Genomic DNA, 19,161 nt, shown 5'->3' with positions numbered 1-19,161 from the left:
CAGACTCTCTATTTTTTGTTTTGTTTTTTTTTTGACATACATACCTGTGATAGTTTAACTTGTAATTTAGGTATAGTAAGAGATGAGCTATGATAATTCATCATGAATTTTAACAATCAATCATACGATCTTTTTCTTCCCTTACAATAAGAAATATTGTCATTTCACTTTAAAGAAGTACTTTACAGCTTCTCTTTGGCATATCAGAATTGTCAGCATCACTACTCTTGAATGCTTTGGGGCCACTATTAAAATACAGGATACTTTAATACACCTGGCAGGTGATGGATAACTAAGATGGCTAGTAAGTGACTGGAGTTGGTAGTATATACAACTCAGTGATACAGGAGAAAGGGATGATTCAGGCTTGAGAAAGATGAAGCAGGATGAAAAGATGCTGCATACAATTAAAAACATATTGTTTCTGGAATTTTTCTCTGAATATCGTCTGGGAAGGTAGGAAAATAAAATAATGGATAAGGATGGATAACTGCATTTCTCTTACCATAAAGAATCAAATAATTCAGTATCAGTACACTAAACTCCTAAGAGTGAGGGCTGAAAAAAAGCAAAAGAGAAACCATATGTACTCACTGTATTAGACTAACATCGTCCATGAAAAATTTAATTCGGAAAAACAAAGTAAAGTTAACAGTGGCTTTGTTCTTTTTCTTTGGTTCTTCTTTCCATCCCTCTGGAGCTACTTTGGTCAATTTTAAGTCAGGATCAACAAAAAAATACTCATTTTCTAAAACAGAATGAGAAAAACATTCAGATAAAACCAATTACTTCCTCTTGACTTCATCTTTCTGTCCAATAGTGTCAAGAAGAATAATGCAAAACAATGATGAAAAATGAGAGTTCTAGGACTGAAAAGAATGGAGTCAACATTAGTTCAATCTTTTCAAAACAGGGATTCTGTTTGGGAAAGATTGGGGAGAATGATGGAAAGGGTAACAATGACCAAGATGTATTGTAATCATAAACTGATTTGTTGAAAACTTTGTGTTAAATTTAAAGATAACAAAAAAAAATAGGGCTGAACAGATAAACAGCCTAGATTCAGCTATTGGTGACATCATTTAATATATACATAATTTAGTCATTTAGTATATATGTGTAATATAGGTCACTGAATAAATTATATTGTCTCTCTGGACATCAGTTTTCCTGTGTATAAGATCAGGATAATGCCAATTTCTATTTTATAAAGTTGTTATAAAGACCAAGTGATACAGTGGATAAGAAAGTACTTGAGAATACAAATAGTATGTGGCATTGCTTCAACAAATACTAGATTTTTGCATTTTTTTAAATTGTAGCCAGTCCTGGGGCTTGAGCTCAGGGCCTGAGTGTTGTCCCTGAGCCTCTTTGTACTCAGGGAAAGTGCTTTATCCTGGCCACAGCACCACCTCTGGCTTTTTCTGAGTAGTTTTCTAGAGGTAAGATTTTCATGGATTTTCCTGCCCAGGCTGGCTTTGAACCAGGATCCTCAGATCTCAGCCTTCTGAGTAGCTAGGATTACAGGTATGAGCCACTGGCACCTGGCTACCATGTAAAGTCCAGAAAAAAATCATGACTTAATATGATTTTTACTACATGATTAAAGAACATAGGCAAATTAAAATAGATATTTTGACTGATTATGCAGATAGAATTGCTTGATTTCTCTAAAAATGAAGTTAGGTAAAAGAACACTGATAGGTACTTAATGCATATTTATTGAATAACTTCAAAAAATTCAGTATTCTTTTTTAGTACTGGTCCGACATTGAACTCAGGGCCTGTGTGCTATTCCTGAGCTTTTTTATTTTGGGTTCAAGGCTAGCACTTAAATCACAGTTCCACTCTGTTTTTTTTCTGTAGTTTATTGAAGACATTGAAGATAAGAGTTTCCTAGATTTATCTGCCCTGGGTTAGCTTAGAACCACTATCTTCAGTCTCCCTGAGTAGCTCGATTACAGGCAAGAGTCACTGGCACCCAGCCAGTAGTCTTTATTTTTTTCTTAATTGTGAAAATACTGTACAGAGAAGTTACAATTACATGGGCAAGATAATGAGTACAGTTCTCATCAAGCATTGTTGCCTCCTCCTCTGTTTCCCCATCCCTTCCCATCTCACCCTACCCCGCGCCACCCTTTCATCCCCCAACACCCTTATCCCCCTCCCCCCCCAGCCAAAGTTGTAAAGTTCGTTTTTTGACATAACGTCTTGTACATCTCATTGTTGCACCAGTATTCATTTTTAAGGCATACATATTGAACAAAATATGCTGAAAGAACTATTTATTTTATGAAAAAGGGATTTTTTTCATCATGTGGTAAAATGTTAGGATCATTCAACCCTTTGATTGTCCTTTACAGTATTCTAATTGCCTGAGCTTCCTAAATTACATTTTGAGAAATCTGAAATATTGAGAAATATTTATATTCATAAATATAGTGATTTATTAAAGAAAGATCAGTTCTTCCAAGCTGCTTATAGCCACACAACTTAATCTGATAAACAGAATGTTTGTACAGAAGCAGTACTCTGAGACTGTTAGGATTGTATATGTCACAGAATTCAGTGAATGAAATGATTAAAATAGACTTAACATTACTACTATTTAGAAATCAACTAATAACATTTTAAAAGAAATTATATGAAATTAGGATAATAAGTTAAAGAAGTTGTGAAAAATTCAGAAATAGGGTTGTGCTTTACATTTAGCTTCATGTTAGAATGAAATGTGTATCATATATATTACATTTCGGTTTAATATATATGCACATAGATATATACTGTATTTATATATAAACATATGTGTGTATATATGTATATATATAAAATGTATATATATAAAATGTCATAATTAAAATCTAGTTTATTTTTAGCCAGTGGCATATACCTGTGGTGCCAGCTACTTGGGAGGTTGAGGCAGAAGGACCGTGTGAGACCAGCATCTGAGAGTAGCGTGGGCAATATGGTAAGATCTTATCTCAAAATGCAAAACCAAAAATAAAACAAAGGCTATTTATACAAAGACAGCCAAAGAAAAATACATGGTCAGATACAGAAGATGCCTAATGAGCACACAGTAATTAAAACAATGAGTCCTCTGTATATCACCTTTATATTAACAATTTTAAAAATCAAAAAATAAAAACAATGAGTGAAATTGGGAGAAGTTCTTAACTCACTTCTATTAGGCAATGCTGACTTCCTCATTAAGCTAATACTCCCCAAAGCAAAGTTGGGCATACTATTATGCCTACTATTAGGTATGGCAAGTCAGCTTGTTGCCAAGTTCCCTTCTGTCTACTGAATTTAAAATATCTTAGTACCTTTGAGGATAGCTAAAGCAAACAAATGATGCTCCACTAAGCCAATATGGGCCACGACCATATCAAACACATCTTTACATATCGTTTTGGTATCACAAGTCAGTTCCAATCGCTGTCCACTCAGAAGCATTACATTTACTTTTCTCCGGTTATCCTCATTCTTCCCTTTCTTGGTCTACAATTGGAAAAAGTTAATAGCATTTAGGAAAATAAGCATTACATTTAAATGAGTTTTTTAAAACAAAATTACTAAACTTATTTTTAAGGGAGTTTTACTACTACTTACGAGAATAGATGGAGGCAAATCCAAAGATATAAATGGTTCAATAGTCATTTTCACAAACTCTGGGCCAAAGAAATTCTGCAAATCACATAAATAGAATAAATTGTTGTTACCATTTGGTAGAAGGAATGAGAGAGCAAGGAGAGAGTAAAGGAAGGTGAGTATGGTCCAAATATTTTTTACATGTTTGAAAAAAACAGTGAAATCTGTTGAAATTGTCTTAGGGGAGAGAGGGGGATCAGGGAAAATGGCAGAGTGGATAAATTTGAATGGGATACATTGTAAACATGTCCAGAAATATTATAATGAAACCTTTATGCAATTAATATAAATGTGTTTTACTGTTCACTTTTTCCCTATAAGGAAAATTATGGAACAATGAGTTGTATATAAAGCTACTGCATTAGAATAATTGAAGTAAAATAGTATGTAAAACTTGCAATGAAGAAGTACATTAAAATATGCTAAGAATAGAGACAGAATATGCCTTGAGCAATGTTTTATCAAAAATTTTCCTTCATCTTTTTTTTTTCCTGCTGGTCCTGAGGCTTGAACTCAGGGCTTAGGTGCTGCCCCCTGAACTTCTCTGTGCTCAAGGCTAGCACTCTACCACTTGAGCCACAGTACCACTTCTGGTTTTTGAGTGGTTAACTGGACATAAGAGTCTCCCAGGGACTTTTTCACCTGGACTGTCTTTGAACTCCCATCCACAGATTTCAGCCTCCTGAGTAGCTAGGATTATAGGTGTGAGCCACTAGCACCCACTCATCTTTTTGTTTGTTTTGTTTTGTTTTTTAACCACTTGAGCCACATTGACACTTCCAGCTTTTTCTGTGTATGTGGTACTGAGGAATTGAACCCAGGGCTTTGTACATGCAAGTAAAGCACTCTACCGCTAAGCCACTTTCCCAGCCCCCTTATTTTGCTTTGGAAGAATTATTTTCATTTTATTTTTATTTATTTATTTATTTATTATTTTTAGGTCCGGTCGTGGGGCCTGAACTCTGTGTCTGGGCGCTGTCCCTCAGCTCTTCAGCATAGGGCTAGCACTCTACCACTTGAGCCACAGCGCCATTTCTGGCTTTTTTTTTTTTTCTGCTTATGTGATGCTGAGGAATCAAACCCAGGGCCTTATACATGGAAGACAAGCACTCTACCATTGAGCCACCTTCCCAGCCCAAGAATTATTTTTAAAGTAACAAACAAATGAGATCCTGCCTCACCTGTGAAATTGGTAGATGATTAGAAAAGGATGATAAAATACAGAGTAAGTGAGAATGTTGTGAAGGAAGTATGATCACTGCAGCAAAAACTGGTACAAAGTTGTTGTTTTCCTGGGACTTGCCTCAAGGCCTGGGCACTGTTCTTGAGCTTCTTTTGCTCAAGGTAAGCACTCTACCACTGGAGCCATAGTGCCCCTTCTGGTTTTTTCTGAGTACGTGGTACTGAGGAATCAAACCCAGGGCCTCATGCATGCAAGGCAAGCACTCTACCTTCCCAGCCACCTTCCCAGCCCCATCCATGTTCATTTTTGAACTTACGTATATAAAATATATTTTGCCATATGCTTTACGAAAATTCCAACAGAATTTATATACAGTGTATATGTGTGTGTGTGTATGTGTATGTGTGTGTATATATACACACATATATATCCTTCTATAAGAAAAACGACTAACTTGTTCTTTAAAGTCTTTGGATACTGTAATGAGAGGATATGGCATTTGAAGGAAATGTGGTCATCTTTTAACTATAAAGATAATTATTGCTTAAATTCCAAGAATGGTAGAAAGATGGAATGTGCTTGATAACATTCTTCAGTTTCTGAACTAACCCTGAATTGTATTTCATCCTTTCTCAATTTATGGAATAATAAGTTTCTTTATTCTTGCCCCCCACCCCTCAGGGCGTGTGCTTGTTAGGCAGTCATTCTAGCACGTCAGTCATGCCCACAATACTTCTTACTTCAGGAATTTTTAACCGGATTTTGCCTTTTGCTTAGACTGGATCAGGTTGTGAGCCTCGCTCCTTGTAAGATCTTCCATGAAGCTGGATCACAGATGCACACCACCATGTCGTTTGTTGTTTGAAATAGGGTCTCACCAACTTTTGCCTGAGGTAGTCTTCAGATGACTAACTCCTAAATAGTTGGGATTACGGTATGATCCCCCATGTTCAGCCAATTTCTTAATATTAGGGTTCAGGCATGCATTTTAAATACATTTTTTCATGTAGTATATATACACAACAGAATTTTACTCATCTATTAGAAAGAATAATAATACACCAGGAAATGGAAAGACTTGGAAAAAATTATGTGAAGTAAGCCAGAATCAGAGAAACAAAGCATGCTTTGTTCATTCCCTCACCAAAGTCAACATCAGGAAATGGGTACATGCAAGAGGTGAGTTGAGGCCAAGGGAAGAGGGGTAGAATAATGAAGGGAGGAAGCAGGACAGAATGAGTCAAGAGTTCACTGTATGGACCACAAAATTAAGAAAAAAAAATTAAAAAATTAAGGGGGGAAGGGGAGTGAGAATGTTGAAGGGAGTGACAATGATCAAGATGCATGCATTGTATTCATAAACTGTTTCGTTATATGGCACCCCCTTTGTATAACTATGTAAAAATAACAAATTTAAATTTTTTTCTTTATTTTTTTCCCTTCAGTGATAGATTGAGCCCAGAGATTCATGCTGGCTAGGCAATGGCTCTACCACTTGAGGCATGCCCCCACCCCTTGATTATACTTTACTTGAGACAGGATCTTGTTACTTTTGTGCAGGCTTGGCCTTGAACTCCCAATACTTCTGTCTTTACCTCCTAAATAGCTGAGATTACAGGCAGGCACCACTATATCCGGCTTAAAATTACTATGATTTTTTTCTTTTTAGATGAGGTTTTGTATTAGTGCTCAAGCTGCCTTGAATTCTTAGATGATTCTCTTGACTCAGCTTCCTCAGTAGCTGGGCTTACAGCCCAGAAAGGAAAGTGTGTGACTCTAATGAACTTCCAATAAGTAGGAAGAGGAGCTATGGCTTACGTGGTAGAGTGCCAGCCTTGAGCAAGAAAGCTCAGGGACAACACTCAGGCCCTAAGCCTAAGCTCAAAAAATAAAATAAAAGAAATAATTAACAAAAGGTAAAATAATGAAAAAGCTAAATATTTCTTTTTAATATCGATCAACAAGAGATTTAATCTCAATGGAAACTAAAATTTCAATTCCATCCACAGGCAACTGTAGAATACATACAGCAATTTCTCAAGTACTCTGGGTACCATTTCTCTGAAAGCAAGTTTAGATGTAGTAATCTGAGAATTGACTCACCCTCAGTTTTCTCTGTGTCATGGCTGTTTCTAGGGCAATTTCTCTTAATGGATCCCTTGTGATATCAAGCATAGAAGCTTTGATTGTGTCTCCTGGACACAGGCTCAACCGAGACTGTCGAAGAGCCATTCTGGCCTGCAACTGAATCATCTCTTCTTCTTGTCGTTTTAGCATGATCTCCTGATTGATTAAGCTGCCCTCAAGTGGTGTTTCATATTGTCTGTAATATATAAAAGAGAAAGGTAAGGATTGGGATGAAAACTCCATGTTAAGTAAGGTAAACAGAATTTGAACAGTCTGTATGCTGGCGGCATTTACTGTTGCTGAATTAAATAGAAGGACCCTTAGCAAGCGTCCAGGAGATTTGAAGAATTGATCATTGATGTGATGAAGCATGTATGCTTGGTGTCAGAAATCTTCTGTGGGTAGTAACATCCTAGAACATAGCTGTATTCATTTTGTACTTTTATGTGTTGCTGTAATGCTATCCTGTATCTTCTACCTCTTCTCTGAACATTTTCAGCATGTTCTGAAGACTATTTTCCCCTGTGGTTCTTCCAGAAATGGCCGTTTTATTCTTGACTATTTTTTATTGTTGTTACTGTTGCTTTTGTCAGTTGTGGGGCCTGAACTCAGGGCCTAGTCATTGTCCTTGAGTTTTTTTGCTCAAGGTTAGTGCTATGCCACTTTGAGCCACAACACCACTTCCAGTTTTCTGGTGTTTAATTGGCAGGGAAGTTTCACAATGGGGCTTCAAATTGGGAATCTCAGATCTCAGCCTCATGAGAAGCTAGGATTACAGGCGTGAGCCACTGGTGCCCAGCTGGCTGTTTTATTCTTATAGGCCTAGACCAGTAAATCCCTGGAGATAGAAAGAGATTAATTCTTATTTCAGTTTCTGCTCAACTGTTGACCCTTTTCCATTCTCCTCAAGTATGTTTGAGGAAATCCTAACATCCATTGTCCTATAGATCACTTTATTATTATTATTATTATTGCCAGTCCTGGGCCTTGAACTCAGGTCCTGGGTGCTGTCCCTGAGCCTCTCTATGCTAAAGGCTAGCACTCTACCACTTGAACCACAGTGCCACTTCCAGCTTTTTCTGTTCATATGTACCACTCTCAGCTTATTCTGTTCACATGTTATTGAGGAATGGAACCCAGGGCTTCATGCATGCTAGGCAAGCACTCTATCACTAAGCCACATTCCCAGCCCACTGATCACTTTATTAACTAAAGATTTAAATGCAGCTAGGTGCCAGTGGCTTGTGCCTGTAATCCTAGCTACTCAGGAGGCTGAGATCTGAGGATCACAGTTCAACGCCAGCTTGGACAGGAAAGTCCATAAGATTCTTATCTCCAATTAACCATCAGGAAAAAAAAAAAGTGGTGCTGTGGTGCAAGTGGTAGAGCACTCAACCTGGGCTGAAGAGCTCAGGGACAGCCCCCAGACCCAGAATTCAAGCCCCCTGACAGACCAAAAACGGTGCTGGCAAAATTGGTTAACCACTTGTAGAAAATTAAAGCTAGATCCTTATATATCACCCTGTACCAGAATCAACTTCAAATGGATCAAAGACCTCACAGTCAAAGCAGACACCCTGCAAACATTACAGGACGGAATAGGTGAAATCCTATGTCTCCTTGGCATAGGCCGAAATTTTCTTAATAAGAGACCCAGAAACACAACAAATCAAAGAACAGTTGGGCAAATGGGATTGCGTGAAGTTGCGGAGCTTCAGCATGGTAAAGGACATAGCTAGCAAGATCAATAGAAAGCCCACAGATTGGGAGAAGATCTTCAATAGCCATACAATGGACAAAGTTCTCATATCTAAAATGTACTTGGAACTCAAAAAATTAAATCCCCCAACAACAAATCCTCAAAGAAACAACTGCCCAATAAATAAGTGGGCTAAAGACTTACAGAGAAACTTCTCTGAAGAGGAAAGGATGGCCAATAGACACATGAAGAAATACTCAACCTCTCTAGCCATAAAAGAAATGCAAATCAAAACAACACTGAGATAACACCTCACCCCAGTTAGATTGGCTATGATCAAGAAATCTAATAACAACAGATGCTGGAGGGAATGTGAACAGAAGGGAATCCTACTGCATTGTTGGTAGGAGTGTAAAGTTGTTCAACCACTTTGGAAAGCAGTAGGGGGGTTCCTCAAAAGACTCCACATAGAGCTCCACTATGACCCAAAAACCCCACTTTTGGGCATTCACCCAAATGATCACAAACAAGACCACACTAAAGCTACCAGCACAACTATGTTTACTGTAGCATTATTTACCATAGCTAAGATATGGAACCCCAGATGCCCCTCGGTAGATGAATGGATCAAGAAAATGTGGTGTATACATATATACAATGGAATGCTATGCCTCCATCAGAAAGAATAACATTGCCCCATTTGTTAGGAAATGGAAAGACTTAGATAAAATTATATTAAGTAAGTAAGCCAGGCCCAAAGAAACATAGGTCTCATGGTTTTCCTTATTGGGAATAACTAGTATATGTCTGAGACAAATTGAAAAGGTCAGATAAGATGATGTAAGCCGGGCGCCAGTGGCTCACGCTTGTAATCCTAGCTACATAGGAGGCTGAGATCTGAGGACTGTGGTTCAAAGCCAGCCCAAGCAAGAAAATCCATGAAATTCTTATCTCCAATAAACCACCAGAAAACCAGAAGTGGCACAGTGGCTCAAGTGGTAGCACGCTAGCCTTGAGCTGAAGAGCTGAGGGACAGCGCTCAGGCCCAGAGTTCAAGCCCCATGACTGCCCAAAAAAAAAAGATGATGTTAGGCAAAATGAACCCCAAGGTAAGGACATAAGTGGTTTTTCTTTCTTGATATTGTTTCTAACATATTTATAAGGTGATTGTTTTGTTGCTTTGTATGTCCCTCCCCCATGGTATAACCCCTGTTTTCACTGTATTTGATGTTGGTATAATTTGGGGAGGGGAAGGGAAAAAAACAAATTGCTTAAAAAGGGATACAGGCTGACCCATTGTAACAATGAGATGTAAAAAAGTGCTATGTTGAAAAAAGAACTTTACAACTTTGGGGGGAGGGGCTGTAGTCATGGAGATGGGAGGGCAGAGATGGTAGGGGAAAAACAAAGGAGGAGGCAACAATGCTTGATAAGAAATGTACTTATTACCTTGCTTATGTAATTGTAACCCCTCTATACAGTATTTTCACAATAAAAAAATCTTATTAAAATTTTTTTTTAAATTTCAATGTTATCATTGTGTGGTGTCACATAAGATTGAGGCATCTCCCAACACATTTAGCCTGCAACCTCCTCCCACAGTCATGTTAGCAATTAACAACACCAGTGTCCCCTCTAAGCTATCCTATTCCTCTCATTCTCTGCATAATCTTATTTTTTCTAGCTTCCTCTGCTTTCTTCAGATACTCCATTAACTCCATCAGTAACTTCAATTACTACCATTTTCCTTCTGGCTATTTCCCTTGCGCAATGGTCCATGTTCCTTGTTTTAATAAACCGATCTTTTACACACAACTTCAGGGATCAGAAAATTGCAGAACCAGCCAGCCTAATCTCACTGGGCCAACAGTAACGGCCTGGTGACCCCTTTCTTCTTTCTTTTCTCTTTTCCCTTTCTTTGAAGTACTGGGATTTGAACTCAGGGCCTCATGCTTGCTAAATAAACACTCTATTGCTGAGCCATGTTTCTAGCTCTAACTCTATTAAAGATCTTCTTCCTCCTAGTCTCAACTGATAGCTTTCCATTTGATTTGCTAATGGAAAGACAAAGCAAGGTAAGTGTTCTACTTTTTACATCCAAGTTTTCCTTCCCAAATCTCCCTTACTTCAATCAGTTTTCTTTTCATTCACCTCTTGAGAAACTTTTGCTGATGATTACCTAAAGTAGGATTTGCTATCTTATTAGCCTACTTAATTTTTCTTCAAAGCACTACTACTATACAACAGTGCATTCGTTATTCATTTTTTATGGTTTATTATCTATCTCTCATTTCTAGCAAATCACTTTAAGTTTTTATGTGTTAGTCACAATACTGTCTCTAGTATCATAAGTCCTCCATATCATAAATGTGGTAGTGGATGCTCAATAATTTTCTGGGAATGAATGACTGAATATATTTTTTTTCTTTTTTTATTGTTAAGGTGATATACAGAGGGGTTACAGTTACATAAGTAAAGTAATAAGTACATTTCTCCTACTTTCCCCCGTATGCCCCAAGTTTAGAGATAATTCCAACATAGTCTCTTGTGTCTATCACTGTTGCATTGGTTTCCCCCTTGTCTTCTGATAACTAAATATATTATTCAATCAGTGGCAAATCCTCACTTGGAGATAAAGGATCTTATTATTATAAGGTCTTCATCAGCCGGGGGCCAGTGGCTCATGCCTGTAATCCTAGCTACTCAGGAGGCTGAGATCTGAGGACAGCGGTTCAAAGCCAGCTCAGGCAGGAAAGAGTCTTATCTCCAATAAACCACTCAGAAAACTGGAAGTGGTTCTAGGGTTCAAGTGGTAGAGTGCTAGCCTTGAATTGAAGAGCTGAGGGACAGTGCCCAAGTCCAGAGTTCAGGCCCCATGACTGACAAGACAAAACAAACAAACAAAAAAACTTCATTTCATACATTTTAATTCACATGTGATATTTTCATCAAATGGCTTAGCCTTTCTGTTCATATTATTTTCAATCAGAATTACTCACAGGTAGCAAACTAATCTATTCTAACACAGTTTCTGATTAAAGTTTCTTTAGGACTGAAATTTTTGAGAGGAAAACCCCCCCAAATAAGCCAATGAATCCAGAAAGTCTGCATTACTGAAAAATGAATTACCGGGTTATTTGGAGTTATAAAAGAAATGGTCACCTCAACAAGCAGATAGGATCAGAAACAGTAGGAAAATGCTGGGTATAAAGCTTAGAAATGCTCTTGGAATTTATTTATTTATTTATTTATTGCCAGTTCTGGGCCTGGGCACTGTCCCTGAGCTTCTTTTACTAAGGCTAGCACTCTACCACTTGAGCCACAGCTCCACTTCCTGCTTTTTCTGTGTCTGTGGTACTGAGGAATCAAACCCAGGGCTTCATGTGTGCTGGACAAACACTCTACACTAAGCCACCTTCCCAGCCTTGGAAATAGTTTTGAATATTCTTTTTGGTAAGAAATTACATATTCTGCTGAATCTGACTCACAATTTCCTGTTAATGCTCCCTAATCTCTTACAGAAATTAATAACACTGTCTGGATTTGTTGTGCCATTTCATTCTAGCTAGAGGGAATGGAATTTTTTTTAATAAAGAAGCATGCAACATTTATGAATACAGTACTGTTTATAGATCTCCCAAATATGTGACCTAAACAACAAAACAGAAGCTCCTGATTGTATGCTAGCGTGTTAAGGATATCACCAGGATATCATTGCCTACATTCAGGAAATTTTGTACTTGCATGAGTAATTTAGACAATCTTTTAGTTAATGTGTATTTTTCTGTATGTAGAAAATAGAATTGAAGGTGTAGTACAGCGGTAGAATACCTCCTAAATTCAAGGCTCAAAGTTCAAACCTCAGTACTGCCACAACTATTTTTTATTTTTGTTTATATTTTTGTTCTGGTACTGGGCTTGAACTCACTGTCCCTTAGCTATTCTGTTTAAGGCAAAAATCATTAAGACAAAGAGCTCTACTTCTGGGTTTTTGAACTTTCCTGCCCAGGCTGGCTTCAAACTGCAATCCTCAAATCTCAGCCTCATGAGAATTATAGGTTTGAATTATGGTGTTTCTTGGCTGAAAACCCTATATTTAAAATAGATTTTATAGTCTAAGGTAGCCTAAATATTAATGTTTCCTTTAATAAGATGTAAAAAACAGTCAAAATTAATACCTTTCAAATCTTGGCAACTTATTTCTTTACTATGAAAGCTGAAATAAAAAAATTTAAAAAGGGGGGGCTGGGAAGGTGGCTCAGATATATAGAGGAGTAAATTGTAAAAGAAATTCTTCCTCTACATTGAAATAGTGAAACTCAGTATTAACATCTTCTTGCCCTTTATCCCCAAATGCTTTTTCTTTATTAAAACATTAACATCAGCACTGTATTCAGAAACTGCTCTGTTGAACGGCAACTCCTTTGTCCAATTACCTAAAGAAAATTTAAAAAATATTTTTAAAAAACCCATTAATATCAAATGGAGATCTTTGCTTCAACCTCTTTATTCAAAACTATCATAATGGGCTTTCATCACAAGACAATTGTAATATGCATAAAACACAGCTTTAGGTAAATAATTTGATTTACTTTTTTTTGTGTGTGCTGGTTCTGAGGTTTGAACTCAGTATCTCGGCGCTGTCCTTGAGACTTATTTTTTAGGCTACTGCTACTGCTACTGCTCTATCACCTGAGATACAGTTAAACTTTTGGCTTTTTGGTGGAGTTAAGAGTATTAAGGACTCTCCTGCCCAGGCTAGCTTCCAACTGTAATCCACAGATCTCAGCCTCCTGACTAGGAAGGATTTCAGGCATAAGCGACTATTGCCCGGCTGTAAACAAATGCTTATTGGAGGTGTCCTCAAAGGAAATAAAACATTATAGAATGTTATAGACTATTTTAAATGCATAGAAACCAAAGTAAAGTAAGTTTAGTCAAAATTAGAACATTAATTAACAGTTTTAATGCAATGGATTTAATCACTTAAACTTGAAACTATGGGTAAATTGTTTTATTCACATAGCTAAGGTTACTTGGTTTACCAATATTTTATAAGTGTCTAGTAGAATTAATTTGCTAAGAGGCAATTTTTGATAATTTCTAAGTAATTCTCTTATATTTGGTGGCACTTGAACAAACAAACTGAAAAATCAACTTTAGGATTTCCATACTTTGAAATTTTACCTTGAATCTCTAATATCATACTACAAATTTAATCTTAAATATCATATTATAATATCATATTATAAATTAAGCATTAACAATAGTATTCCTGGTAAAGGGTATGTGTTCACATGACAGTGGTACACATCAATATGTAGATTTCTGACTTCACATATTCAGCTGAACCATGGCAAATGAATACTCAACTATAATAGCAACATCCTCAGTCTAGCACAAACAACACTAATATCTTAAGAAATCTGTCAAGTGTTCCAAACGAAAATGTGGTCTAAATAGTCTGTATCAGGCTTCAAAAACACATCAGACAACTTCCTTTAAGCCAGATAGAGAATAATTAACTTTTTACATAATAGATTACTTAGTAGAAATCTACTCATGATTCATTAAACAAATAAATTCTCACTGAAAACTAGTAATGGAATTTGTTTCAACCTTTCAAAACAAGTATTATTTTTTCAGAAATGAAAGTCTGCTGTCATCTCATAAACTTTTTTAATGTTCTATCTTTACTATCTTGACTGTTATTTTGCATTCACATAGACAGTTTTTTTTAAAGCAAGCACAAATACAATTAATCAGAAGCAATCTTGATTTTAACTATATAGTCGTTCCATTTATTTGAATGAATTTCTGAGAACTTAAAGTGAAGCAAAACCATGAGAAAAGAAAAAGAAAATGAGAGAAGTACAGGGAAATAAACAAAAATCTACTTGATTCTAAAAAAGCAAAACAAAAGAACACCTATCACTATTAGTAAAGTATCATTATTAGTAAAATCTGTGGTTACTCTTTTCACTGGACATACCTTGGTCTCTGCAATTGTCCTTGACTTGGGGTTTCATCTAACCCTGGGAGACCACTACTGGATTCAAATCTCCTTGAAGCTTCACTTCTTCTCACTAATTGTGAATAAAATGAATAATGTCACAGGTGAAAAAATATGAAGGGAACGCTATCCAAAACTCAATCATTTAGTAGACATTATAAAATATAATCTGTATAAATCACAACCAGACAACCAAATTAATAACTATTTTGCAATGTTTAATTTCTGACATTTTTTTCTTTGCCTTTCTTAGTGGTTTTTGTTCTTTTTTGCCTGTCATGGGGCCTGAACTCTGGGCTTGGGCGCTGTCCCTCAGCTCTTCGGCTTCAGGCAAGCACTCTACCACTTGAGCCACAGGGCCACTTCCAGCTTTTTCTGTTTATGTGGTGCTGAGGAATTGAACCCAGGGCCTCATGCATGCAAGGCAAGCACTCTATCACTGAGCCACCTTCCCAGCCCACCTTTCTTAGTTTTTTCTTTTGATAGTACCACACTTTGAACACTGGTCCTCAAACTTGGTAGCTAAGCATTCTACAACTTGAGCCATAACCCCAGCACCTGACAACTTCTGATTTAAAAAAAAAAAAAAAGAAGAGGAAGGAAATCTGCTTTCTTAAACTCATGTTGCTTGTTTTCAGGTCCCTCTCACCTTGTCTGAAATCTGAATCAGAAGAAATAATAGACGGACTTTCACTGGAGGTACTGAAGATATCACTGTGGTAAGGTTTGTATCTTCGAACTGATTCTAAAGTAATTTAAAAAAAAATTAAAAAGTAAATTTATGAGCTGTTCCACATTTTTTAAGGCACATGTAAACTGGTGGGGCAGGAACATTCTACACAATGCTTTAAAATTACCAATCACCAGACTATTTAAAGAAGGAGGTATCATTTTGACATGATTTGATATACTGGTTAAGAGCAGAGAACAGAGTAGCCAGACCGCCTGTGTTTGTATCTGAGGACCAGTAACTCATTTACCCCCGTCCTCAACTTAAAGCAGTTTATAATAATAGTGTCGCTCTCACCAAATTATAATGTGAGAAATAAACAAATGAACACATTAAAGCTTTTAGAGGAAAGTTAAAAATAAAAAGGCAGTTTTAAGAATGCTATGTATAATTATCCATTAGTTGTTACTAGGAATTGGAAATCCAAGGACATGATGCCAGACACTTTAAAATTAGAAAACAAGTAAACAAAACACAATTAGAGAAAGGATATAACATGAAGAAAACCATCAAGGGTTTTTCATTGCTCACTCAGGTCAGAAACCAAATTAGGAAGAATTCAAAGTAGGACTAGATAAAAAGTTGAGAAAACAAGCAATATTTTTGTTTTCAAGAAGTTTAAGGGTTTGAAAAAAAGGAAATTAAAAGCATAGACAGTATTGGTGTCTTTTTGGCACAATGGAATGTTTATATCTGATTCTAGGCACTGGATAGTAAGTCTGTTTTTGAAATTGCAAAGAGATGTACTGAGAAGTGATGAAAACTGTGCTAAGGAAAACAGAAAATGAAGAACACCTATGGGATGGCTTAGATTAAGGAAGAAAGAAACCATTTCTTTTTAAAAGAAACGATAGTTGAGGAAAAAGGTAAAAATATAGAAGAAATTTCAATACTAGTGTCAGAAAACTGCCTGTTAATAAAAAGTGAATCATTTCCTAGGATCCTGTTTTGCTAGAAGCTTGAGGATGGTGTAAAACTTCAGTTGTGACGAATATGACAAGGATCAGTAAAAACCACATAAAATCTTTCATGTGGCCAGAAAGCTTTATGTAGGCTAAAATGCATTAACTTTAGTGGAACTGAAAATAATTTATTGTGGCTTTTTCTTGGCACTGGGGAAAGTAGCCTATGGGAAATTTCTAGACCCAAGAAGGGGACATGGCATTAATGGTAGCACATAATCCAAGCAGGTGAGGTTTTCTTTTTCAGTAGTCTGCAAACTTGAGCACTGAGACTTCCCACAATAATTATTTGTGGTGGAAGGTGTATAATAAAGATGGTAAAAAAAAAAAAAGTTAATGAATAAGTGAAAGTTAAATGGCACTGTGGGAACCAGGCTTGTGGAACCAGGCTGGGAGAATTGAGAGGCTATGATGAGAGAATGCTTATAAATAAATGGGGAGAGAAGGGTAGATGACTGGCTATGGACTGGTAGACAGGGTAATGTTTACCTAGAAAACAAAGCACATTGCAGCAAACTGCTTTGTCCACTTCTGTGTATAGTGAACACGAATACTTTACTTTACAATACTTTAATAACTAATGGAGTTTTAGAGTTGGAATTATAGTACTTACTTTTTATGTGATTTACTCTTTATTTGACTTCATTCTATTACAGAGAAGTCTCAAAATAAAACAACTCTTCAAATTCGCTGGTTTAATGTGAATGTGATTTGACAGCATCATGGAGAATTTAAACAGCAGTTTGATTTATTACCACTTTTTATTTAATAATATGGTACAGTACACACAGTTAAGGGATTATTTAGGAAGAATTGTTATTTTTAAGGGGCATCAAAATATTTTGCTTTATGATTACTGAATCCTTATGGTAATATTTTCTTTTGGTTTTTTATTTATTTGTTAATTTTTCACACTAATGTTTTGTTGGGCTTTGCCAAAGGCACTAAATCAAATTACAACTCCCCATTTGCAACTTACGGAATAGTAAAAATGAAGCCAAGGAAGGACATAAATTTAAAGAGGCAACATAGTTTTAATATTGTACAAAGAAACACAGGGATCCATAAAGCTTGTTCAATAAACTGAGTGGACAACTTTTGGTCATTTTGGAAGTTATGCTTTGCAATAAGAACTTCATGCTCTATATTAAACAATAAGTAAAATTTTGGTTTCATAACTATTTCTGAAAAATGGGCACAAGTTCACAAACTTAAATCTGAATTTCCATTTGCTGGTGTTGCTGTAATTGTTCTTATGTTTTATATGCATATATTTCCTTTTTCTTCAAAATGAAGAAAAATGAGACAAACTATTTTTAATCTTTGTCTTCCTTCTGTAAGATAAACACAACTTTGATAATTCTTCTTTAAATTTTAATAATGAATTATCTTTCCTTGTAAATTTGGTTCCCAATACCCGACCTGTGAGGAGGAAAGTGTTGCTTTATAATTCTTTATGGCTTTATACTAGTAGAGATTTGATAGTCTTAGTACACCAACTAGATGACTAGTTTTGTCTTTAAGGGGTGGTAAGATGTTTTCCTTCCACGAGTAGGTAAGGGCTAGAAGAATCTCTATTAATTGAAATAACATAAATCTACTTTGTAAACTTTTTACATTGTGGAGCCTATTTTTGAAAATGCTCTTAAGCCACATTTGTGTTGCATAATGGCAAGAGGATAAAACCAGATTAAAATTCCACATAATATTTACTTCTTAGACATGCTTACAAAAAGTTTACAATAAGATTAAAATTCTAAGCTATAATTTATTATTCATTTTTATGAAAAAAGTTGTAAACATGAATTTTCTATTTCTAAATTAAATAATGAATTTAATGTTTTCAATAATTATCATAAAATGCCTTTACAAAGAACATCTTGCATGAGTATAAATGAAACAGAACATTTTTCCATGCTTACAGGTCATCTGGGCAGGAACATTTCTCTGAGATAGCCTATATTTATAATGATGCCTAGTTGGCACTAGTTAAAGTGTTTTGTCCTCAGTTCTAATCTACAAAAGACAGGTAGGTCTTGTCTAATGTTCAATGAAGCATACTAAAATTACGAATAGCCTTCCTTTTGAAGTATCTAGATATAACAAACGTTTTTAAAATCTATCTTTGAATGTTTGTCCTAGCACTTTAGCTTTAATGCAAATCCCAAGCATGTGGTGATTTTATAAAAGCCCAACTATTACAAAAACTTTCTAAACACAGAAACAAATAGAATTATAAATCTTCATATAGCCATTTTCAGTATCAACAAAACCTGGTGATTATTATTTTAGTTGGAAAGTGATAAAACTATTTTTTAAACCAAAAAGATGTTTTTCTATATTTACAGAATATTATGTACATGTGGCTCTTTCATTGAAATATTGTATCTAGGGCTGGGAAGGTAGCTCAGTGGTAGAGCGCTTGCCTTGCATGCGTGAGGCCCTCAGCACCACATAAGCAGAAAAAAAAAGCAAGCCGGAAGTGGCGCTGTGGCTCAAGTGGTAGACTGCTAGCCTTGAGCTGAAGAGCTGAGGGACAGCACCCAGGCCCAGAGTTCAGGTCCCACGACCGGACCCAAAAAAAAAAAATCTTGTATCTTTAGTGGAAATGTTTTGCACTTTCACCACACAATTGTTAAATTTATTTGCCTTTTGTGTGACAAAAACAGTCTCAATATTGAGTTCGTTGATTTGCAAATTTCTCTTTTCAACCAGCAAGTATCTAAATGAAACTCAATGTACAGATTGATATAGTAGGGCCCCTTTTAGAGTCATACTTCTCTTATTTATTAGATT

The 19,161-nt window shown here is 36.1% G+C and overlaps 1 protein-coding gene across 1 annotated transcript in view; it reads right to left on the bottom strand.

Annotated features, from left to right (window-relative positions):
- Window positions 1-19,161, bottom strand: part of Ptpn13 (protein tyrosine phosphatase, non-receptor type 13 (APO-1/CD95 (Fas)-associated phosphatase)) — a 143,744-nt gene that overhangs the window by 80,382 nt on the left and 44,201 nt on the right. Inside the window, exons 7-12 of the mRNA XM_013029811.1 lie at window positions 15,323-15,418; window positions 14,653-14,746; window positions 6,938-7,157; window positions 3,613-3,687; window positions 3,327-3,501; window positions 595-748 (exon numbers count right to left, since the gene is read on the bottom strand). Coding sequence (XP_012885265.1) covers window positions 595-748; window positions 3,327-3,501; window positions 3,613-3,687; window positions 6,938-7,157; window positions 14,653-14,746; window positions 15,323-15,418 — 814 coding nt within the window. The remainder of the gene's footprint in view (window positions 1-594; window positions 749-3,326; window positions 3,502-3,612; window positions 3,688-6,937; window positions 7,158-14,652; window positions 14,747-15,322; window positions 15,419-19,161) is intronic.

Source organism: Dipodomys ordii, unplaced genomic scaffold (assembly GCF_000151885.1).
Source record: "Dipodomys ordii isolate 6190 unplaced genomic scaffold, Dord_2.0 Scaffold123, whole genome shotgun sequence".
NCBI classification, from domain to species: domain Eukaryota; kingdom Metazoa; phylum Chordata; class Mammalia; order Rodentia; family Heteromyidae; genus Dipodomys; species Dipodomys ordii.
The sequence above is the reverse complement of the archived record's forward strand: the minus strand, read 5'-3'. Positions and strand labels throughout refer to the sequence as shown.